At 43.4% G+C, this 25,067-nt stretch overlaps 2 protein-coding genes across 2 annotated transcripts in view; both read right to left on the bottom strand.

The window, feature by feature from the left end:
• Positions 1 to 3,734: 3,734 nt before the first annotated feature.
• LOC129682644 (arylacetamide deacetylase-like 4 family member 1) lies at positions 3,735 to 17,529 on the bottom strand. The gene is given in 6 exon segments (XM_055615076.1): positions 3,735 to 4,272; positions 4,274 to 4,357; positions 4,359 to 4,505; positions 8,995 to 9,058; positions 15,694 to 15,907; positions 17,440 to 17,529. Coding segments are annotated over 6 exon segments (1,137 nt in total).
• A 484-nt stretch (positions 17,530 to 18,013) lies between these two features.
• LOC129682643 (arylacetamide deacetylase-like 4 family member 1) overlaps positions 18,014 to 25,067 on the bottom strand; it is a 37,517-nt gene continuing 30,463 nt past the window's right edge. The window contains exons 2-3 of the mRNA XM_055615075.1: positions 23,854 to 23,945; positions 18,014 to 18,785 (exon numbers count right to left, since the gene is read on the bottom strand). Coding sequence (XP_055471050.1) covers positions 18,014 to 18,785; positions 23,854 to 23,945 — 864 coding nt within the window. The remainder of the gene's footprint in view (positions 18,786 to 23,853; positions 23,946 to 25,067) is intronic.

Genomic DNA, 25,067 nt, shown 5'->3' with positions numbered 1-25,067 from the left:
ATTTCCAAAATAATCCTGTACAAAAACAGATCCTCTGGAGGCATCTCCATCCCTGATCTCAAGTTGTACTACAGAGCAATAGTAATAAAAACTGCTTGGTACTTGCATAGAAACAGAAATGTGGATCAATGGAACCGAATAGAAGACCCAGAAATAAACCCACACACCTATGAACATTTGATTTTTGACAAAGATGCTGAAACCATTCAATGGAAAAAAGATAGCATCTTCAACAAATGGTGCTGGTCCAACTGTATGTCTACATGCAGAAAAATGAAAATAGGTCCATATTTATCACCTTGCACAAAACTAAAGTCCAAGTGGATCAAAGACCTCAATATAAAACCAGATACTCTAAATCGGTTAGAAGAAAAAGTGGGGAAAACCCTAGAACTCATTGGCACAGGAGACAACTTCCTGAACAGAACACCATCAGCACAGGCCCTAAGAGCAACAATCAATAAATGGGACCTCATGAAACTGAAAAGCTTCTGTAAAGCAAAGGACACTGTTGTCAGAACAAAACGATAGATAGCCTACAAATTGAGAAATGATCTTCACCAACCCAACATCTGACAGAGGGCTGATATCTGGAATATATAAAGAACTAAAGAAGTTAAAAGGCAATAATTCAAGCAACCCAATTAAAAAATGGGGTATGGAGCTAAACAGAGAATTTTCTGTAGAAGAATATAGAATGGCAGAGAAACACATAAGGAGATGTTCAACATCCCTAGCCATCAGAGAGATGCAAATCAAAACGACCCTGAGATTTCACCTTACACCCATCAGAATGGCTAAGATCAAAAACTCAAGAGACAACACATGCTGGAGAGGTTGTGGAGAAAGGGGAACCTTCCTCCATTGCTGGTGGGAATGTAAACTGGTACAATCACTATGGAAATCAAAGCACTATGGTGCTTTCTCAGACAATTAGGAATAGTGCTACCTCAAGATCTAGCTATACCACTCCTAGGCATATATCCAAAAGATGTTCAAGTACACAACAAGGACATTTGCTCAACCATGTTTGTAGCAGTTTTATTCGTAATAGCCAGAACCTGGAAACAACCCAGATGTCCATCAACGGAGGAATGGATAAAGAAATTGTGGTACTTTTACACAATGGAATACTACTCAGCAAATAAAAACAAGGAAATCATGAACTTTGCAGGCAAATAGTGGGATCTAGAAAAAATCATCCTGAGTGAGATATCCCAGGAGCAGAAAGAGACACATGGTATATACTCACTTATAAGTGGGTACTAGACCTATAAGATAGGATAAACATACTTAAATATGTACACCTAAAGAAGATAAACAAGAAAGAGGACCAGGGGTAATATGATCAATCCTTATCTAGAAAGACAAAGGGGATGGACATTGGAAGTAAGAGAAAACAAGTAACAGGACAGTAGCCTACCACAGAAGGCACCTGAAAGACTCTACCTCGCAGTGTATCAAAGCAGATGCTGAGACCCATAACCAAGCCTTCGGCAGAGTGTAGGGAATCATATGAAGGAAGGAGGAATTAGTATAACCTAGAGGGGACAGGGAGCTCCACAAGGTCCAAATATATCTGGGCACAGGGGTCTTCTGTGAGACTGTTTATCCAACCAAGGACCATGCATGGATATAACCTACAACCCCTGCTCAGACATAACCCATGGTAGCTCAGTATCCAAGTGGGTTCCCTAGTAAGGGGGACAGGAATTGTTTCTGACATGAACTCAATGTCTGGCTCATTGAGCTTCCCCTCCCCCCTGAGGGAGGAGCAGCCTTGCTAAGCCACAGATAAGGACATTGCAACCATCCTGAAGATACCTGAAAAGCCAGGGCCATATGGAAGGAGGAGAGGAGGACAGCCCCTTCAGTGGACTTGGAAGGGGGCAGGGAGGAGATGAGGGAGGGAGGGGAGGATTGGGAGGGAAAGAGGGAGAGGGCTACATCTGGGATACAAGTGAATGTATAAAATTATTTAAAAATAAAAATATTAAAAAAAACCAGACTCCCAGATCCTAGCACATTAAAAATAAATATTTCAGAAATAAATTTTAAAAATAGAGTGAGAGCAGAAATCACATGATCACCTCAATGGATTCAAAGGAGATCTTTGGCAGAGACTACCCTCCATTTCACGTATGAAAGCAATCACACATACAAAGGGCATGCTTCAACATAACAAAGTCTACATATGACGAACCTGCAGCCAGTGTTACACTGCTTGGGGAAAGACCAAATGCATTCCTTTTTAAATCAGGAATGTTGGAAGAGTGCCCACTCCCTCCATTCTGTTCAGTGGTCTGCTTGAAGTCTTAACAAGAGAACTCAATGCAAGAGGGGAAAAGTAAATTTTAAAAAAGTTAAATTATCCCTACTTGAAATACCAAGCTGAGCATAGAGGTGCAGGACTGTAATCTCGGTACTGGGAGGCGAGGCAAGACAACTAATGTAAATCTGAGGTCAATCTTGACTACCTAGTAATAGGCCAGTGAGGGCTACATAGCAAGCCCTTGTCTGAACAAACAAACAAACAAAACCACAATAGAGAAATACCAAATCAACCCACTGGGTTTTCCACTAAGGTAGAAAGGCTGGCAGCCACTCAGCAAATAGAAGTGGGGAAATTTGACAGTCACATGCAGAAGAATGAAACTTTCTTCTTCTAAACTTTTCTCCATATAAACAACTATGAGTTTTGTATGGGTCAAGAATGTTAGGACCTGCAGCATAGAAACCGCTTAAGCCAACCCAGAAATAACACAAATTCTCGGCACAGCCCCAGCCTTACGGAAGGACTCTACTATCTTGAGGAACAATAGCAAGGTCTGTCACGTGGGATTGCACAAGGCGGAAAAGCTTCACGTGGCCCAGGAAACATCAACAGAGTCATGAGGCAGTGTGCACAAAGAGGCAACCTTTGTCCGCTATATGTAATAATAGGGGATTAAAGTCAAGAATACATAGAGACTCAAAAGATTGACTGCTTAAATCCAGATCAGCTAATCCATAATTGGGAAGATGAACTAAAAAGCATAATGTCCAATAATTATTTGAACACAAATCAACATTTTTGGTCATTAAGAAAGTTCAAATCAGAACCACATTGAGGTTGCATCCTACAATCTCAATAAGAGACAATTAGGAAATGAATTATATGCTGGGCATGGTGACACACATTTGAAGGCAGAGACAGGCAGTGCTCTGTAAATTTGAAGCCAGCCTGGTACACAGCAAATTCCAAGGCCAGTCAAGACTACATAATGAAACCCTGTCTTAATGCACTCATGTGTGTGTGTGTGCACACGAGCACGCGCACACACACACACACACACACACACACACACTTGCACAAATTCCCTTTCACATGATCATGACATACATATGTGGCTTGAAAATAAGAGGGACTCTGGAGATTAATTTAGGGGACTTAGGAGGATGATGTAAGACATGGTATGTGTACCAAAGAAGAGCAAACTTTGGAATATTCATGTGTAAAAAAAACATAACAAAACTCACTATTTTATACAATAAAAGAAAAGGTTAAAAAAATAAGACTGAGCCCTATCCTCAGTCCAGACTCTTCCTTGGCCCTTATCCAAAGTACCATAGATACTTTCATATCTCCTATCTTTTATTCCTTTATTTTCTTTTTCATCTTTCTTCTCTACTGTGGATTAGAGTAGGATACTTGTGCATGCTAAGCAATTGTTCTACCACCATGCTGCCGTCATTTACAAGCCCTTTATATAACTCACGACAGCATTCATGATGCTCAAGGAACAGGGAAATGAGAAAGACTTCTTATCAAACAAAACAACGCATCTGTGAAAGCCATCTTCCACATGGTGCCAGGTCACAGGGATCCCCTGGTCTTCCAAGCACTTCTTGTAGAGCAAGGCATTATCCCAGATAAGGTCCCAATGAAGGGTCACCAGGAATGCCTCAGGAAGCTGAGAAATGATTTTGTCATCTGCTGTGAGGGGAGAGATGTCTATATTCATTGTGTGTTTGTTTTCTAAATAAGCAGCCTCATTAAAAGGTGCAGGTGCCTCAGGTTGCTGGTTTTCACTCCTGAACCTTTTAGGGATGTAGTTAGGGCTTAGCCATTTCCCACACTTCTTCCAGGCACTTGGGGACATACTGGTACCTGTCATCATGGCATCTTTCCAGGAGCAGCCAAAGGCCAGGTATTTACAAATAAAGGTAACCATTAAAGCTTTAGTACGGAGTGGGACATTTAGTGCAGATGTGATGTGAGGGGACTGGAAGCAGTGCCCGGAGGACTGGATAAATCAGGACCTGAGCCCAGACCTGGGGGAGACCTGGTCTGCCTACCAAGGTGTGAGTGATAATAAATGGCCCTACCTCCGAGGCTGTCTCCGAAGACCACAACCTGGAAGGGGTCCACACTGTAGGATTTCAGAGACTTCAAGAAGTGAATAGACGCATTCAGGCAATTGTGATAAATGGAAGAATGATGACAATAGGGAAACTTTTGGTACCTACACAAGGAAACAGCACATCAGTGTGTGTGCAGGAATTGTGGAGGCTTTTTTAATTGCACCCTCTACTCACCCAAGGGTCTACTTGATTTAATCTTCTGCATTTCCCTAGCAAGACAGGCATCCCTCTTTTCCTGTATGTGAGTTTGAAGAAGCTGCCAAAAGTCAGAGTTGCTGGAATTCTCTATTCAAACTCATATTTTGATTAGATACTGTTGACTCACCACAAAAGTTAGAAATTATCATCTTTGAATCTAGAACAAGGGCCAGAGAGATGGCTCAGCATTAGAGACTAGGTTCACCACCAAAAGTATAAAGATGGAACAAACTATAATGACAGAAAAGAGGCAACTGAAGGTTTGGCTAGTCCCACACCTGCAAGGTGAAGAAAAGAAGGATGAAATCAGGTGTAGCTGCTTTCATTTATAGAAGGGAAAGGAGAAGTGAAGAGATGTGAAGGGATGAGAGGGGAAGGGAGTGAAGAAAAAAGTGAGAGGAGGAAAGATAAGGTAGGAAAGGAGAGGAGGAGAGGAGAGAAGAGATGAGAGGAGAGCTCTTTCGTGTCCAGCATTTCCCGGCGTCTCTCTCAGGCACTGTACACTAACGCCCTTGACAGTGCTAAGCCCCTGGTCCTGGCCTGTATTAAAAAGCTAGCTAAGTGTGAGCCTCTGAGCAAGCCAGCAAGCAATATGCTTGTAGTTTCTGCTTCAAGATTTGGTAGAGTTCCTGCCCTGACTTCCCTCAGTGATGAACTGTGACCTGAAAATGAAAGCCAAATAAACATTTCCACATTTCCTCCTCTAAGTTGCTTTTAGTCAGAGCATTTTATCACAGAGACAGAATGCCAACTAGGACAGTGGGGTTTTTTTGTTTTTGTTTTTGTTTTGTTTTTTTAACAATGCAATGAGGACCTGCAGGGCCATCACCCGGCAATGACTGGGGCCTTCAAAGTGATTTCCAGCCACCCTCTACTGCTCTCCCATAATCCTCCAGGCCTCCGCTAAAGGAAGGGCTCTCATAAGTGTGTCCCATCAGTCTTTCTTCTTTTTATTATGTCATTGACTCTCTTTATTAAGGAGACATTTGCTTTTTTAGTTTATTTTTAATGGTGCATGCACTCGTGTGCATCATGCATGCATCTGGGGCCTCAGGGCCCCAGAAAGGGGTGTTGGCTCCCTTAGATCTGGAATACAGGCAGTTGTGAGTGCTAGGAACTGAACTGAGGTCGTCTGCAAGAGTGGGCTGGAGAGATGGCTCAATGATTTACAGCATTGTCTGCTCTTCCAGAGGTCCTGAGTTCAATTCCTAGCAGCCACATGGTGCTTCACAATCATCCATACTGGGATCTGGTGCCCTCTTCTGTATATGCAGGTAGAGCACTCATATATGTAAAATAAATAAATAAATAAATAAATCTTTAAAAAGAGAGAGAGAGAGAGTGGTACATGCTCTTAACTCCTGAGCCATATCTCCAGCCCTAGACAACATTCTATTGATTTTAAGTGTTTTAACTTCATATAGAAGTTATTAAGCTACTCATTTTTGAAGATATTTTCCTTAATTTTATGGTGTTATGATCCTTTTATCTTGGCATACCTTCATGGTTCTCAATAGTTGCACAATATTTTTGTTTTTCATTGTTCAGATGACCCCTTAAAACTAAAATGTTCAATCCCCATCCTGAAAGGCAAAGAGGATGGACATCAGAAGAAAAAGAAAATAGGAAACAACCTCGGAACCTGCTACAGAGGGCCTCGGAAAGCCAGAAGAAAACAGGAAACAACCTTGGAACCTGCCACAGAGGGCCTCTGAAAGCCTCTGCAGTATAGACTGTCAAAGCAGATGCTGAGCCTGATGGCCAACTGATGGGCAGAGTGAATGGAATTTTATGTAAGAAGTGGGAAATAGTAAGAGCTGGAGGCGACGGGAACTCCACAAGGAGAGCAACAGAACAAGATAATTTGAACACAGAGAACTTCCCAGAGACTCATACTCCAACCAAGGACTATTCGTGGAGATAACCTAGAACCCCTGCACAGATGTAGCCCATGACAGTTCAGGGTCCAAGTGGGTTACATAGTAATGGGAAGAGGGACTGCCTCTGACATAATCTGATTGGCCTGCTCATTGATCACCTCCTCCTGAGGGGGGAGCAACCTTACCAGGCCACGGTAGAGGACAATGCAGCCCCTTTTGATGAGAACTGATAGACTAAGATCAGAAAGGAGAGGAGAACCTCTCCTATCAGTAGACTTGGGGAGGAGCATGCATGCAGAAAGGGGAGGGAGGGTGGGATCGGGAGGGGAGGAGGGAGGGGCTTATGGGGGGATACAAAATGAATAAAGTGTAATTAATAAAAAAATTTTTAAAAAGTACCTTCACAAAAAAAAAAAAAAAAAAAGACTTTCTTGTTCAAATCTTAGTGCCCAAGTGGTTGAGCCAGTCATTGTGAGATTGCTGTACCATAAAGCTTCTGGCATTATTAATGGTGCAATTACTGATAGGATTCATAATTTGATTTCATTTTCCAGGAATTATCACTGGTTCGAAAGTAAGCACTTCCACTGGGCCATCTTGCCAGCCCACTTAGCCAGCGAGAACTAAGTGAAAAATAGAACAGAAAGAAACTGTAGACACAAAGGATGTGGTTAGGTAGTTTAGCACCTTTAAAAACAAATCAAAGGGCTAGAAAGATAGCCTAGTGGGTAAGAGTGCTTGCTGCTCAATCATGAGGACCAAAGTTTGGATTCCAGCACCAACTGTGGGTGTCTTGCAAATGCTTATAGCCCCAAGGGATCTGATGGCCTCTTCTGGCCTCTTTGCACACCTCCAACCACATGTGTGCATGTACTCACAGATACACACATGTGCGTGCGCGCGCACACACACACACACACACACAAATATCTTAAAATAAATAAATGAAAACAAACAAATCAAATGTTTCATACTGGGACAGAGGAAAGGGTCCTCCAGGGCATCTTAGATATTGGACAGACCTCTCTCAGGACACACACCGGGATAAAACTGTAAACTCATTTGAAAGGCTTTTTGCTTCAGACCATAGTACTGCCAGTGTGCCTGCTTGCCCTGGTCCACCTAGAAAATTGCCATTCCCAGATTTATTTCCTATGGCTAGTTGCACGGACTCAGAGTCCATGTTGTAAGGGAGCCTGGCTAGTGTTGGAGCTGGCGGCAAGCCAGGCATCACCCTCGTGATACTGAACATGGAAGCATGTAAAAAATAGTCACTGGGTTATGGGGGCTCCCATCTGGGCTCAAGGTAAGCCTAGAAGGCAAAGTGAAGTGTAAGACAGTGGGGGTACCCACACCATGCCCATGAGAAGAAATATGTAAGCCTGTGAGGTGAGAGCTAAGCTCCAGTGGAGACCAAAGGAAATGGAAGTTGCTAGGAATTTGAACAATATGCCGAAGAACACCACAGGCATAGAACACATGAAGGCTAAGAGAGAAGGCACATGGACTTCAGCCAGCAGGGGTATAGAAGCCCCACTGCTCGAATCCTTTGAAAATAAAACCATAGCACCATGTGCCAGGTAAGGGCATGGACCCCATTTGCCGTGATGTGTTCTTGTCTTTCTTGACCCTAGCTTGTTCCTCTACAACACCAGTTCTCCATTTTGTGAAGGAAGCTGTTTGCCCTGTGCCATTGTATGTTGAAAGAATGCAACTTGCTATTTTAATTGTGTGGCAATTCACAACTGAGAATTGGGCCACGTTTCAGAAGATTTTGGAGCTGAACCTCTGAACAGCAACTGGAACTGTTAAACACAGGGACTCCTACACTAGGAGTTGGCCATGATCCTTGGATGTGCAGGGATGGGATATTGTTGTATAGATATAAAGTATCCCTCAAAAACGTTTATGTTGGCAACTTGTTCCCCAGATATGGATCAAATCACTGGACTTCTATATAAGTATATATAACTGGACTGTAGAACTCTGACATCATTGATGGCATAATTCATTCATGGATTCACAATTTGATAGCATTATTGGAATGAGGGCCTTATTGTAATATCTGGACCTCTGGGGTGCATGTCTTTGAACGGTATCTTGTCTCTGCCCCTTCTTTCTTTGCTTCCTGGCTACTACAAGGTGAGCACATTTGGTGTGTTATGTCCTCTTACTTTGAGACTATTCTACCTTATAGAATAGCAATGGAACACGTTGGATATAGACTAAATTAAATTTCTGGAACTGGTAGGCAAAATAACTTTTTTTCTTCTTTAGGTTATTTCTTTGGGGTTTGCAAAAGCATAAAAGTGTGCAAATAAGAGTAATTAATTTTCACCATGGCTAGCCCACTCACTCTCCCCATGATGCGTGGCTTTCCAGGCCTTTTCTTATTTGTGCGATGTTATGTCCACATGTGAGAGTTTCTCTAGGGACAAAGCCATCTAGGACTGCCTCTCCTTGTGTTTCCCCTGCTCTGTGGATAAGCCACCCACCATCTGAGACCACTCACCCCACTGGCAGCAACACTGAGTCTGTCTCTAGAGCCAGGAATGTGCACAGGTTGTGGTAAGCGTCTGCAAGAGAAGCTGGGGCTCTGTGTACCGCATGGGGAGGGTCCAGAAATCCCCACCACAGCCCCAGGAAAGCAGCTGGTGGGGGGGGTCCACAGACTGACATCTTTGCTTCTAGTTTTGCCTCCCCTAAAGTGACTCGGGCAAAGCCAGGCAAGCAGACAACCTGCCTCAATTTCTTGACTGTTGGGAGTACAAGTAAACTGGGAGTTCACCTCCTGCATACTTTGATTTTAAGGTGGGGAAACTGAAGAGCAGGGTGTTTTAAGGATCTAAATGAACAAAGCCAAGGATAGGCGTGTTTGGTGAATTAACCTGGGACTATTTAAAACTAGACACGCTAATCCTGTTAGAAGAAAAAGTGGGAAAAAGCCTTGAACTCATTGGCACAGGAGACAACTTCCTGAACAGAACACCAACAGCACAGGCTATAACATCAACAATCAATAAATGGGACCTCATGAAACTGAAAAGCTTCTGTAAAGCAAAGGACACTGTCAATAGAACAAAATAACAGCTTACAGACTGGGAAAGGATCTTCACCAACCCTATATCTGACAGAGGGGTAATATCCAGAATATATACAAAACTTAAGAAGTTAAATAGCAACAAATCAAGTAATCCAATTAAAAAATGGAGTACAGAGCTACACAGAGAATTCTCAACAGAGGAATATAGAATGACAGAGAAACACTTAAAGAAATGCTCAACGTCCTTAGTCATCAGAGAAATGCAAATCAAAATGACCCCAAGATTTTATCTTACATAATCAGAATTGCTAATATCAAAAACTCAAGTGATAACACATGCTGGAGAGGATATGGAAAAAGGAGAACTCTCCTCCATTGCTGGTGGGAATGTAAACTTGTACAACTACTTTGGAAATCAATCTGATGCTTTCACAGGAAATTAGGAATAGTGCTACCTTAAGATTCAGCTATACCACTCCTAGGCATATATCCAAAAGATGTTCAACCATACAAGAACATTTTCTCAACTATGTTCATAGCAGCTTTATTCGTAATACCCAGAATCTGGAAACAACCTAGATGTCCCTCAACCAAGGAATGGATACAGAAATTGTGGTACATTTACACAATGGAATACTACTCAGCAAATAAAAACAAGGAAATCATGAAATTTGCAGGCAAATGGATGGGACTAGAAAAGATCATCTTGAGTGAGGTAACCCAAAAGCAGAAAGACACACAGGGTATATACTCATTTATAAGTGGATATTAGCCATATAATATAGAATAAACATACTAAAATCTATAGTCCTAAAAAAGCTAAACAACAAGGAGGACCCTAGGGAAGATGCTTAATCCTCACTCAGAAAGGCAAACAGTATAGACTTTAGAAGCAGGAGAAGACAGGGAGCAGGGCAGGAACCTACCACAAAGGGCTTCTAAAAGAATCTATCCAGCAGGATATCAAAGCAGATGCTGAGAATCATAGCCAAACCTTGGGCAGAGTATAGGAAACCTTATGGAAGAAGGGGGAAACAGAAAGACCTGGAAGGGACAGGAGAACCACAATCTGGACGGGGTGGGGTGCATAGACTGATGAATCAACCAAGGACCATGAATGGAGAGGACCTAGACCCCCCTGCTCAGAGAAGGCAGTTCAGTCTCCATGTGCATTTCCTAGTAAGGGGTCCAGGGCTGTCTCTGACATGGACTCAGTGGCTGGCTTTTTGATCACCTCCCCCTACCCCATGGTGGTAGCCTTGCCAGGCCACAGAGAAAGACAGTGCAGCCAGTCCTGATGAGACCTGATAGGCTAGGGTCAGATAGTAGGGGAGGAGACCTCTCCTATCAGTGGACTAGAATAGGGGCATAAGGAGAGAAAAGGGAGAGTGGGACTGGGAGGAAGATGAAGGAGGGGACTACAGCCAGGATTCAAAGTGAATAAATTGTACTTCTAAAAAGAAAAAAAAAGAATTTTTATATAATGACCTGAGTGTGGTAGCCTATGCTTGTGATCCAGCTCTTGGGATATGGAATTCAAGTCATTATCAACCACATAGCAAGGGAAAGGCCAACCTGAGCCAAAAGAGACCCTGCCCCAAAAAAGATTCATAAATTTATTTGATTACAAAACAAATGATGAGTAGATAGGTAATTTGGATTACCATGGTGGTGCATTTGGAGTTCTAAGAGGCAGGTCCCGTGGCATTAGCATATAGCATACCCTTTCTCAGGTCCAGGACAGAACTCTCCTTTTACTTTGCCCTTTCCCTGGCCATTGTTGTATAGGGACCCTTATCAGTCTGTGGTTATCTTATGTCCAGGCTGCCACAATTTCTGAGCTGGGGCAAGCAAGCACTATGATTCTCTAAATGACACCAGATAATTCTAATATTGGGGGTACATACCAGTTACATTGTAGAGCAGAGAATGAAAGCAGACTTGGAGGCCAGAGCTCCTGGGGTCTGACCTGAGTTTTTCCAGTGAGCTCATCTGTTAACGGCCTTACCCCCTAAGGTCACATTAGCTTCATCTGAACACTTTTAAACTAGGGATGTCTGGACCCATCGAGGAGAGCAATTGAGTCAGGCTAAGGAGAGAATCTGGGACATGAGTGCCCTTACAAGCCTCAAGAAGAAGTGATCTGTGAGTCCATGTCCGATACAGTCCCCACTTCCCTTACTAGAGGACCCACATGAAGCCTGAGCTGCCCACATGCTACATCTTTGTAGAGGAACTAAGTCCAGTTCATGCACGGTTCTTGGTTGGTGCTTCAGTCTCAGCACGCCCTTCTGGGCCCTGGGTAGTTGGCTCTGTTGGTCTTCTTGTGGAATTCCTGTCACCTCCAGGTCCTTTTCTCTTTCCTCCCACTTTTCCACAAGACTCCCTATGTATTGCTTAATGTTTGGCTGTGTGTCTGTTTTGAGGCCCTGCTGGGTAGAGTCTCTCAGAGGACAACTGTCAGGCTCCTGGCTGCAAGCTTAGCAGAGTTTCATTCACAGTGTCAGTGATTGGTACTCTGATAGGGCGGGTCTTTGTTTGGGTCAGGCATTGGTTGGGCATTCCCTCAATCTCTGCTCTATCTGCTCTATCTTTATTCCTGCACATCTTGCAGGCAGGGTAAATTTGGAGTCAAAGTTTTGGTGTCCCCCTCCCCTCTTCTAGGAGACTAGTCTAGCTTTTTGATCACTTCCCCCTGCCAAGACTGCCTTGCCACAAGGGAAGAGGACATGCTCAATCCTGGTGCAACTTGATGGCCTGGGGTAGATGGGAAAGGGATCTCCCTTTTTCTGAGAAAAAGTGGAGGGGATAAGGGAGGAAGGAAAAATGAGACTGGGAGGAGAGGAGGAATGGGGCTACAAAAAGGATGTAAAGTGAATTTAAAAAAAAAAAGTCTCAGGAGAAGTTTACATAGACAATATTGGAGCCTCACTAATTCTGTCCTTAGACCTAGGACCTACCTAGACATCTTTCTCTTCAGTCCCCCAAGTAATTCCTGTTTCAGAGCTCGTTACTTGCCTTGCTGAGACTTATTAGGACAGGGTGAGATAGATGAGACACAACAGTGGGTGTTACATCATGGGACCACATAAATAGCATTTTGATGTAGTCTGTTACAAAGTCAAAATTAGTGCCAAAATATGTCACGATGAGTAAACTTCCAGAATTTTGTTTTCTTGCACCAGGTGGACCTCTGGTGAGGTCAGCAGATATGACCTGCACCTTCCTCTCCTCCACTTGCCCAGGCATTGTTTGTGACTCATAGAGGGAAAAGTAGAAAAACTCTTTAAAATATCCTCACAGGCAAGAACTTTTAGATCAGGGCCCAGGAAACAATGTTCACAATTTACAAATGGCATTTCATGAAACTGAAAAGTTTCTGCACAGTTTCTGAAGGAGACAAGTGTAGAGACAGCTACAGAATAGCTCTTTCCTAACCTCGCATCTACTGGAGAACTACTATTTAGAATATACAAAGAACTCAAAAACTGAAAAAGAAATCAAACAATCCAGTCACTACATGGGCTAATGAAATGAACACAGAGAGTTCCCAAGATGAAATATAAATGGCCAGTAAACCTGAAAAAAAATGTCCAATCTCACTAGACATCAGAGAAAAGCAAATTCAGACTTCTTTTAAATTCCATCTCAACTCAGAATGTCATTAAGACAATAAACAACAAGTTGGGTGTGGTGGCCCACACCTTTAGAACTAACACTCAAGAAGCAGAGGCAGAGGCAGGTGGATCTCTGTGAGTTCAAGGCCAGCCTGATCCACATAGTGAGATCCAGGATAACCAGGGCTACATAGAGAGACCCTGTCTCAAGAAAGAAAGAAAGGAAGGGAGAACAAGGGAGGGGTAAAGGGAGGGAGGAAGGGAGGGATGGAGAGAGAGGGGAAAGGAGGGAAAAAAGAAAGGAGGGAGGAAGGGAAAATAAAAACAAATGCCAGAGAGGATACATGCAGGCAAGGGACCCTCATACACTGTTGGTGAGAATGTAATCTAGTCTGGCTACTAGTTAAAGCCAGATTTTCTAGATGACCTATCTGTAGCACCCCTGGGTATTTGGCAGAGACACTTACACATCAGTGCTGACTGCAGCATATGTACAATGTGTAAGCTTTGAAGTCAACCTGGGTGTCCTTTGGGCCTGCCAGTTGATTCAAGGTACAATATAATGGTACAGAGAAATGAATAAGGAAAATGAGCTATATATACATGGAGGAATTTGAAGTTATGTTGATTGCAGGGAAATGGGTTCAACAGGAGATAATTATACTAGCTCAATCTCAGAAAGGTAGATGTCATCCATTTTCTCTCCTTGGTGGGTGCCAGGTTTTATACAGATTTATAAAATCGTATGTGTATAAATGAAATTAGAGGTAAAATTGTCTAGGGAACATACGAGACCAATGAGAGGGGTGAGAAGGCAGAAGACAGTGGTATACAGAGGGGGTACTCTCAAAGTATATCATATAGTTGTATAAAATGGCCTCATGTGATACAATATAATTAAATAAAAACTAAAAATGTTTAGACTAAGCTCCTGCTTTCAGTTTGTACTCTGTCCCCTTTAGTTTCTGTTTCCATGTGAATTCTTTGTTCATTGTGGAGTTTTGCTCCTAGTCTTTTTTAAAGCATTTATCTATTTTTGCATTATGTGTATGAATGTGGGAGGGGGCAATTGCAAGAATCTGCGAAGTGTGGAAGTCAGAAGAGGGTGGTGTCAGGCCTCCTGAAGCTGGTATTACAAGCATTCATGGGCTGCTGGTTATACACTGGTCCTCTGCAAGAGAACTGAGCGCTCCTAACCTCTGACCATCTCTCTCTTAGTCTTGTTTTGCAGTGTAATGTTGTTTTTCTTAGTGGCTGAGTATCCAGAGTCCCTTGTTTTGCAGTCCAGGCCTTCCTCACCTCACCCAGATCTCCAGCTGTGCGGCATTGGCTCCTCCCATCCCTTGGTCCTCAAATTTCACTTTCTTGGAGAGACTGATTAGCAGCACTGAGGTGCTGTGAGTCCACATTATCCTATCTGAAACCACCTGCTCTCCCATTTGTGTTCTGAAAGGTCCAGAGTCCTACTTTGACTGGCAGGCAATGGAAGCAGGGACTGAGTCTTGTTCTCTAGACTCTGGGAATCCACTGATAGAAACAGCACAAGTTTCCCCTAGGCTATTGATGTTTCCATTTCAGGTGGGATCAGACAGAGACTAAGCAAGGAAACCTGTTGGGGATTAAAATAAAAATGGACCACGTAAGCTTTGTGACAAGTTCTTGCCGCAAAGGTATCAGAAATGGATCCATTGGTCTAGGGTCTGACTTCAGAGTGGTAGGGAAAATCTTTAGGTAAATGTTCCCTTTCCTCTACCCAACACTCCCCATATGCTCCCTCTTGCTCTTTAAAATATGTGACCTCTTTTTTCATTAGTTGTTGCTACATACATATAGGTATGTATACATATTTATATATAGATTCCTAAATACATACATATAAATAGTCTGTATAGTGCTTCTTGTATGTATGTTTTCAGGACTGACTATTTGGTATTGGATGATAACAAAATACATGCTAACCTAGACTGAAGAAAACTTACAAAGCCTCAACCCTACACGAAGGACTACAGGCAACTGAAGAATGCCGAGAGCAGGAGAAATAGTCCTCCCCAAGAAAGAGAACATTGCTTGGCTGTTTAATATCAAATGGTCAGCCCTGAAACATATTTTTAAAGATCTTTTTGGTGTGAAGAGCAGCCAAACTATTGACAATGGACCACTGGGACCACTGTTAGATGCAGGGCTGAAGGGAGTAAGCAAGTGAACATGGATTTGGACCAAGATGATTCAGAAGAGCTAAGAGCATTGAGCGGGTTTGGGACTACTGTAGAACAAAAAGGAATGGGAGTTTGGGGTTGCACCTAATTTTTTGGAAGCCCCACTAGCCCATCACCATCCCTACATCAATAGAGACTGTGCATTGTAGAGAACATTGTTATGGACACAACAACCCCATTGGCTGACAGGACCTTCAGTCTTAATCTGCTTGTCCAGAAAGGAGATCCAATGGCTGCTTGCTTTGACTGCCTCCCAAGATATCATCATGGAAAGTGTCTGGGGTTGTGGAGGTTGTGAAGCCCCCTTTTTTCTGTACTACAGGGGTGTTTCTTACCCAGACTACCAAACACTTCAACCCCTCCATGGAAGGAGATGCCTCTCCGGGGCTTGGAGGAGACTGTCTTAGGCTGAAAGAGCCTCACAGGGATTGTGCCAAAATGCAGGTCTTTCACAAACACACCAAGGTTCTTCTTCGACACAACACTGTCTTGTACAAAGCGGGGAAAGTGGGACATGGAGCAAACGTTCATGTTCTCGAGTATGTTCCCCTGTGGGAAAGAGAGAACAGCTGGAGACTTTTGAGGCCCCTCCATCCTTTCCACTCTTCAGACGCTGCCCACATAGCTGCCCATATTAACTTCAGACTGCATAAAGCTTTCTCTTGCATGTGGTAAAAATGGGTTTCTCCCAAGATGCGTGAATACCCGAAGCTGTTTATGAAGGTCTGGGGCATGGGAGATTTGAACAATATGGAAAGAAGAGCCACAATTCTGGTGGCCTTTGTGGAAAAGACCTGTGACTCAATGGCTTGGTTCTATGTCAGTCTCAGCTCATTCTACCATGCTGTATCTGATTTTCCCAGAACAGTAGAGCTTTTGTTTATAGCTTTGCCCATTGCTTCAAAGAGTGCAAGGAAAGCCACTCTTTCAGATCCCAGGTCCTCATGACTCTGATACTCTGTACTCTGGAGTCCACAGCAAGCCTAGGCTTGGTACAGAACTATCACAGACTCGAGGCCCCTCTGCACAGTCTTTGCAGATATGATGTCTGTGTCCAGCTCTCACTGCTTCCCCAAACTTTGGACCTCAGGGAAATTGGTTATATTCTTCCTTGCAGGTCCTTCATCCACAAAGCAGGGAGCAATTAGCATCTGTTTGAGGCTTGTCTGAATGGACTAAAGGGGGTATGTTTTGGAAATCAGCACAGAATAAGCTTTTAAAGGCTGGCTGCCTTTTCCCTGATTTCCAGAGCATCAGCCATGTTCTTGGCAGTCTCTAGTCTTTAATGTGGGCTCTGTTGCCTGCTTTTCAATCACTTCCCCCTGGTGGGGTTGCCTTGTCAGGCCACAGTGAAAGAAGATGCACTCAGTTGATGCGACTTGATGTACTGGGATGGGCGGGGGAGGGCAGAACTTCCCTAATCTGAGGTATAGGGGAGGGGGCTAGGAGGAAGAGGAAGAAAGGCCTCTATGATTGGAATATAAAGTGAATAAATAAATAAAATTTAAAAATGGTTCAGAGATTATCTGCTTTATGAACATGCATACCTCTATTTTATTTATTTATTTATTTATTTATTTATTTATTTATTTATTTTTAAAGAAAGAAGGGCTAACTGGCTCAGCGGTTAAGTGCATTTGCTGCTTTTGCAGAAGACAGGAGTTCTCTTTCCAATATCCGTGTGTCAGTTCATAGCCATCCTTACCTACAGTTCCAGGGAATCCAATGTATCTACATACATACAGGCAAACATGGGTATAAATAACAGTTTTTAAAATCATTATGAAAATACATGTGTTTTCATATCCCAAATAGCCTCCAGAGCTTCCCAGAGCAACCTTGGATCTGACTCCCATTTGTTATCCTAGGACCTGACTTTGGATGTCTAACTAAAGGCTTGAGCTTAGGAAAAACTCCCTTTGGTTCACCTTTTCTTTTTATCGTCCCCCTCCTTTTCCTACCTCTCTTTCCTGAAAATGACCCTTTAATATTGTAAGCTTGTCACAGCCCAAGGGTAGCCAAATTGGGGGTAGGGGGTGTCTCCTAACCCAACTGAGTCAGCCTGTTACCATTAACCTGACCTCACCAACAAAGAGGCAGGAGATGTCCAAAGATGTGTTGCTATGGAGCACAGAGATGTCACTATTGAGCTTCTTACTGCTTGTCCACATTTATGGAAATAGAATAAGTTAACATTCAAGACAATGTAAAGGCATTTTCTTTCTTCTTTCCTACTCCCTCATGAATAGGGATGATAGAGAATGTTGCTTGTTGCAGCAGTGGACATGGTCAGGGCTTTTAGCCTCCAGTCAGTAGTCCTTCACCTCCCTCTTCTTTCTTTCTTGTCCATGCACCAACTTAACATTTGCTTCTATGAAAACTGGAAGTCAGCTAAGGTTGTAGCTGGGGCAGAAGCCTTCCTTATACTATCTATCTATCTATTTATCTGTCTGTCTATCTATCTACATCTATCTGTCTGTCTATCTACCTGTATATCTATCATCTATCTGTCCACCTTTGTGTGTGTGTGTGTGTGTGTGTGTGTGTGTGTGTATGTATCTCTTGCTCTCTCTGTCAGTCTGCAGTGCTAGATATTAATTCTGAGCCTATGTGTGGCAGCCAATTATTCTACCACTCCTTTCCATGCATAATCCTTCAGATGCTCTTTGTGAAACTCACAATGGCATTTATTATACGCCAGCCACAAGAAAAAGATAAAATCTTATCAAAGAAGAATATGCCTGAATGAAAGCCATCCTCCAAGTTGTACCAGGTCACAGGGACTCCCTGTTCTTCCAAACGCTTCTTGTAGAGCAAGGTGTCATCTCGGAGAATGTCCCAGTTCATGCTGACCAGCAATGCCTCTGGAAGTTGAGCTATGACCTCATCATCAGCTACAAGGGGAGAAATTTCTACCTCCAGACAGTGTTTGACTTCTAGATAGGCAGCCTTGTTAAAAGGACCAGGAAACTCAGGTTGTTGAATGTTCTTCCTGAACCTTTCAGGAATATTGTCAGAGCCAACAAACTTCTTGTATTTCATCCAGATGTCAGGGGGAATAAAAGCTCCTGTCAGTAAGGCATCTCTCCAGGAGCTGTCAATGTTTAAATACCTATAGAGGCAGTTTAAATACAAGTTTCTGGTGAGGAATGGGGTATTTTGGTTCTGTAGATGTGATGGTAACTGTAAATTAACTAACTGAAGTACTGGATAAATCAGGATTTGAGCCCGGATCTGTGGAAGATCTGGTCTGCCCAAGAAGGTCTGGAGGATGACAGCCACAGCTGTACCTCCTATGCTTTCTCCACAGAGCACAACCCTGGAGGGGTCCACCCCATAGGCTTTCAGGTTCTTCAGGAAATGGGTTGAGGCAGCTATACAGTCCTGAAGACCAAAAGGATGTGGGTAGGCAGGAAGCTTTCGGTACCTGGAGAGGAAAAAGAAAAACAGCATACCAGTATGTGTAGGGGTGGGTGGAGTCCACTTGAACCTGGTCCTCTATGCACCTGAGACTGAATGTGGTTACATCCTGAAATGATTGAACAAGTAAGAATAGTTATTCCCCCATTTTCCCTTTGTGTAATTCTGAAGAACTTTCCCAGAGTCAAAACAGCTTGGACTCTCCATGCAGACTCACCTACCTAGAGAGGATCAGGCAGGCCATGAAAGCTAAAGGCTTGGGGCCAGAGACATGAAAGGGCCTGTTTCCAAGCCTTGTGTCCTGACCTGAATTTGCTGGAAGCCACATGGTGGCAGGAGAGAACTCATTCTGGCAAGTTGTCCTCTGACCTTCATATTTACACCACAGCATGTGCACAGCCACATATATATGCAAATAAAAATAGAAAACAAAACACTTGTCATTGAAAGTGGAAAAATCTGACTTGACAAGAGAAAAATGACAATCAAAAGTCTTCCTGGTCTGCCTGCATTTCTACAGAGATGGGGAGCCTAGGTTGATGGCAAGGTTAAGCTGCTTGCATTCAGAAAAGACAGACAAAGGTAAGAAGGAGGAAAAAGAGAGTAGAGGAGGATAAGGAAGAGGAGAGGACTAGGAGGAAAGGAAGGGAGGGGGAAGAGGAGAGGAGGGGAAGGGAGGAAAGTGAGAGGACAAAGGGGAAGGAAATGTAGGGTGCAGGAGGGGGAGGGGAGGGGAAAGAAAGGGAAGCAGGAGGGGGAGAAGGAAGGGGAGAGGAGAGTGGAGGAGAAAGGAGGATGAAGGGGAAGGGAGGGGAGAGGAAGGAGGGGGAAAGGACTAAAGGGAAGGGATGGGAAGGGAGAGGACTGAAGTGAGGGGAGAGGAGGAGGGAAGGGAGGAAAAGAGAGAGGAGAGGAGAGGACTGAGGGGAGGGGTGGAGGAGGGTGCAGATTGGAAAGGAGGGGAAGGGAGGAGAAAAATCTCTCCATACTCAGATTCTCTCAGGCATCTCCTCCCAGGCACTTCCTACTGAGGTCCTTGGACAGAGCAGATCCCCTTCTCTGGCTGAGTCATTTCACCAGCCATTGTATTGCAATGCAGGTTCATGGACCAGATCTCTGCAAGCATCTGGCAAAATGCTACACTGAGCAGTGTTGGAACAGACATTCATGCAGCCCATCTCTGGGTCCAGTTCAAGAGACCTTGGTTGGCTGGGAGGTTTGTGGAGACATGGATTCTAGTGGTGATGTTCATGATCCCACAAGTGGAAATCCACTTCTGCCTTTCTCAAAGTCCTCAGAAAGGTTCAATCCTTATCCCAATGATACAGACACATTGTGCACCAGCCTGGTAGATGTCAAAGCTGAATGTGTTTCTCAAGAGACTTTAAGTTCTTTTTCCTCTCTTCCCAATCTGTGTCCAGCTGAGTGGTTTAGGTTTCTTAGAGGAAACTTCTTAATTGTAATGAGAAGCTGTACCAGCTAGGTATTCATCAACCTGAAACAGCACCTTTTTGAAGGTGGGAACCTCAAGTGAGAAGATGCTCCCTTAAATCAGCTTGTGATTGAGCCTGTGGGACATTTTCTTGATTGGGGAGGCCTCAGCCCATTATGGAGGTACCACTCTGGGCTCGTGGCTCTGGGTGCTATGAGAAAGCAGGCTGAGCAAGACAGTGAGCAGCTCTGGTGCATCAGTTCCTGCCTCCAGGTTCCTGCCCTGTGAGTTCCTGTCCTTACTGCTTTGATAATGAACTGTGATATGAAGTGTGAGCAAAGCAAACCCTTTTCTCCCCAAGTTGCTTTGGTTGTTGTTGTTGTTCATGGTATTTTACTAGCCCTCCATCCACTCAAATGCCTACTGAGTTAGTTGTTTGTTGTTTTTGTTTTGTTTTTTGTTTTGTTTTTTAACATCACCCTCCTAATTGGTCCCTGAAAAGTAGGCCTTCAGTAGGTAGATATTTCCTTTTCACCATGCAATGAACTCTTGAAAAGACATCATTACAGCAAAAAACAGGACCATAAACGTGACCATCAGCCAGTTCAGGATGCCTTTACCATTTTTGTTCTTGGCTCTAATAGAGTGAAGAGATACCCTAAATCCTGGACTCATCATAACTTGTGTTCTCTTTCTACATAGCTTTATTTGTGTCTAAATGTTTCTAGAAATCATTCCCAAGGGCCTGAGGGTGCCCTGCATTGATATAATGCTTACCTAGGACACAGCACTGCATACACAGGGTGTGGGGGCCCCCCTATAATCCCAGCACTCAGGAGCAGACGTTCGAGCTTATATAGCTATCATACATAATATGTGAGACATACTATACATTATGGAGTTAGAGGCAAGGCTAGAAAAAGAAAGGAAGGAGGGAGGAAAGGAGGGAAGAAAAAAATAAATCTCTTGATTACGACGGTTTTTAAAGAAATTACAAAGCTTTAGGAGGAATAAAGAGAATGAATAAAAACTAAGTAAAATGACATATGAATGTGAAAACACCGTGATGAAACCCATTGATCTGCACATTAAATTTAAAAGTCAGCTTAAGCACTAGAGAGATGGTTTAGCGGGTGAGAGCACTTTCTGGTCTTGCAGAAGAATAGAGTTCAGGTTCCAGCACCTACAAGACAGCTCACAAACCACATTTAACTCCAGCTCCAGTGGGCTCTGACACCATCCCCTGGTCTCTATGGGATCTGGAGTCCGTGTATGGATCACATTAACTCATACAGAACATGCACATACAAATGCTTTTTAAACATAATTTATTTTTATTTTATGTTCATTTGTATTTTTCCTGCATGTGTGTCTGTGTGAGGATGGTAGAAGTCCTGGAAGTGTCCAGTTATGTACATGACTGAGATTGTGCCTTTGAGAGGTTACAACTGTGAGTCTTCAGTGTTCCCACTGGGTCACAGCAAGGGAGCAGGACCATCACAGACTAAATCCTCTGAAACCAGAACTAAACCACACCTCTTCCCTCAAGGCATTTCTCACTGATTTATCATCGATTAAAAAAAAACAAAAAACAAAAAACAAAAAAAAAAAAACCTAACACAAATTAATACCAGAGACATGGAGTCTTTGCCATGGCTACATCCTGGCATGGCTTACAAAACCTTAGGAGATGGTTGTTGGAGGCATTTAGAAATTATTTAGAGATGTGGCTTGGGAAAAAAAAACACCAAAATTGTGCAAGTAGAGCTAAACCAGAGACTATGGAAAGAATTCCAGAGACAGGACTGTTTGTAGCAATGAAGACAGGAAGGAAAGGTCCTCATGAGACTTTCAGTGGAGACAAGGACTGTTAGTAAGCTGGAGGTTCTTTGTGTAGCCAAAAGATTCTTTCTCTTTTGCCCATGTCCTGGTACTTTGTGGGAGGTTGAATTTAAAGGTGATGGACTTATCAGATGGAGGAAGTTTGAAGTTACGACAGCATGATTACTGCTGGCTTCTTTTAGCTACAGTTATAGTTAGAATTTGAAACCAACCAACCAACCAACCAAACAAACAAACAAACAAAAAGTTAAAACAGTTTTTTTTGGGGAAAAAGCATAGTTTGGTCTAAACAGAGCTTACTGAAAACTGTGAACACAGAGGGTGTTGTTAAAGAGAGCAGCATTGTTAAAAATAAATTCAGGAATAAGAAAAATAAAATTAAAAAAAATAAATTCAGTGTGGACAATGGGAATCCACACCACGTGCTGCAGGTGTAAAACCAAAACTCACCTGAAAGACACTCCCTCTAGAAGAGAGCTCCACCAAGCGCCCTTCTCGAAAGGGCCAGGTAAGGTTTTCTCAGGTACAATTAACTATTTTCACTCACCAAGATACTCAGGCAACTGCATTCATGTCTCAGCCACTGTTTGTTCTGAAGAGCTTTGGCACCTTCCATAACTCCTGTGTGCATGATTCAGTGGTTTCAGGGTTTCAAAGGGCTTCCACAGAAATTTCAGAGGAAATTCTGGGAGGTCAGGTGATGTATGGGAGAGTTGGGCTTCCTGTGCGAAGCTTCTTCTGAAAGGGTACTGTCTAAAGGTACCATAGTAAAGCCTAAGCTGTGATGGAGATCCAAAGGAGGTGGTCATGGCAGGGATGTGGCATGACTATGGCAGAAAACTGCAGAGAATAAATAGAGGTGCCCCAACAGAGGGGCTCACAGGACTTCTGCTGACACAGATACACAAACAGGGCTGCGGAAACCCAGTGGAATTCACATCATGCCACCAGGTGGCACAGATGCTGAGCAAGGAGCTACAGGATTTATCCTTTGCCTGACTGTGTTCCAGTCTTACTTTGAATCCATTTCTCCTTCCTCTGCTCCTACTTCCTCCCTATTGGAGTGAGAGGGTTTGCACTGTGCTGTTGTACATCAGAAGCATAGACCTGGAATTTAACATTTTATAGAGTTCTGAAGCTAAGAATTTGGCCTGGTTTTCAGAGAAGACTTTATACACAAACTTTTGAATAGTGCTGGAACTATTAGAAATCTGTGGACTCTTGAGCATGGTGTGGATGTCTTTTACATTGTGAGATACCCAACATAAGTCTTTGGTACCCAAAGGAGAAAGGTCACCTTTTTCAAGGCTTGGTCCTCTGCCAGCAGGTCCAATGATTGAGAAGGCTTTGACTGCATTGATGGATGAATTCACTGATGGGCTTAGAGTTTAATGTCTTTGTTGGTAAATGGTTGGGGTGCCTCACTGAGCTTGTAGCTTGAAGAGAACCATGTTCTTAACTACTCCAGTCTCTCTCTCTCTCTCTCTCTCTCTCTCTCTCTCTCTCTCTCTCTGCTTCCTGATCACCATGGGGTGATCAGCTACACTCTACCAAGCGCTTCTGCTGGCATGAAGCTTCACCTCACCACAGACCCATAGCAATGGAGCAAGCAGAACGTAGACTGAAACCTTTGAATCCAGGAGTCCTTTCAGTTTTATCTTTCAGCTAGAAGTCATTGCAATGAAGAACAAGATGAAGAAGAAGAAGAAGAAGAAGAAGAAGAAGAAGAAGAAGAAGAAGAAGAAGAAGAAGAAGAAGAAGAAGAAGAAGAAGAAGCAACTAAGTGTCCCAGGCTACTCACCCCACTGCCAGAACGACTGAATCTGTCTCCTTGGCCAATAAACTGCATAAGCTGTGGTAGCATTCTGAAAGAGAAGACCAAGTAAAAACTAGCTCACAAGGAGTGTTCACCAATGTCCCAGGATGTCAGCGGCTGTTGTGGCTGTGAAACTGAGGTCTTCTGTCTGTCCCTATTCTTGCCTCCTCTGTAAAGACCTCACCAGCTCTACCTGGGCAAGCTTCTGAGGGTCTGAGCTTGAGCAACAGGGAAACTCAACTTCTGTAGGGTGGGTAAACTGATGGCCAGGAAATAGAAAAATGCCAAAAGTGTGAAGCTAAGATTGAAAACCTGGGAGTATTAATAATTTTGTATATTAGTATTGATTAACTAGGAGATAAGGAATGGTTGAATAGTTCATTTAAAATAAATTTGTAAATTTTTATTTCGGTCTGCATATTATTTCTGTATCTGTGTGAGTGGATGTCATATGGGTGCCTGCAGAGGCCAGAAGAAGATGTCAGATACTCTTGAGGTGGAGCTATGGATGGTTGTGAGCCACCCCTGTGGCTCTGCAGGAAGTAGTCTCTACCACTGACCCATCTCTCTAGCCCCCAAGAATGGTTCCTTCTAATCAGTAGGTGCATCTGAATTTCCAAGAAGTATATCTTTCAGCATTAGAGCATGGTGCATCCTGGACCAGTATATCAAGTGAGTACTCCTCTGGTTTGTTTTTTGTTTGTTTGTTTGTTCGTTTGTTTGTTTTTGAAGACAGGGTTTCTCTGCATAGCCCTGACTGTCTGGAATTCTGTAGACCAGGCTGGCCTTGAACTCAGAGATCTGCCTGCCCCTGCCTCCCAAGGTCTGGGACTAAAGGCATGCACCTGCACTGCTTGACTTCAAGTGCTCCTCTGACTCAGCCCCTCTCGGCCCCAGCCATCTGCATGCAGAAGCACTGGGCAGTCAGTATACATCTTCTGCGCTTGTTGCCTGGACCTGCTGGATCAGCATGATTGTAGCAGGTAGCATAAAACCAGGACTTAAAAAATGATGACTCTGGGGTGGGCATATGTGCAAAATGAAGAAGGGCATGAAAGAGCAGAAACAGAGCCTTAGAAGACACGGCCTCAGCTCTCTGAGCATTCAGCTTCTGTGTCCAGGGTTCTTTACAAACAGATTCAGCCTGCTGGCAACGTTTTACAGTAAGGATGCCTGGCCTGATCCCAGAGGGGGCTTGA

Source organism: Psammomys obesus, unplaced genomic scaffold, assembly GCF_907164565.1.
Source record: "Psammomys obesus unplaced genomic scaffold, mPsaObe1.curated_primary_1811, whole genome shotgun sequence".
NCBI classification, from domain to species: domain Eukaryota; kingdom Metazoa; phylum Chordata; class Mammalia; order Rodentia; family Muridae; genus Psammomys; species Psammomys obesus.
Note: the sequence above shows the minus strand (reverse complement) of the source record. Positions and strands in the feature narration are given on the sequence as shown.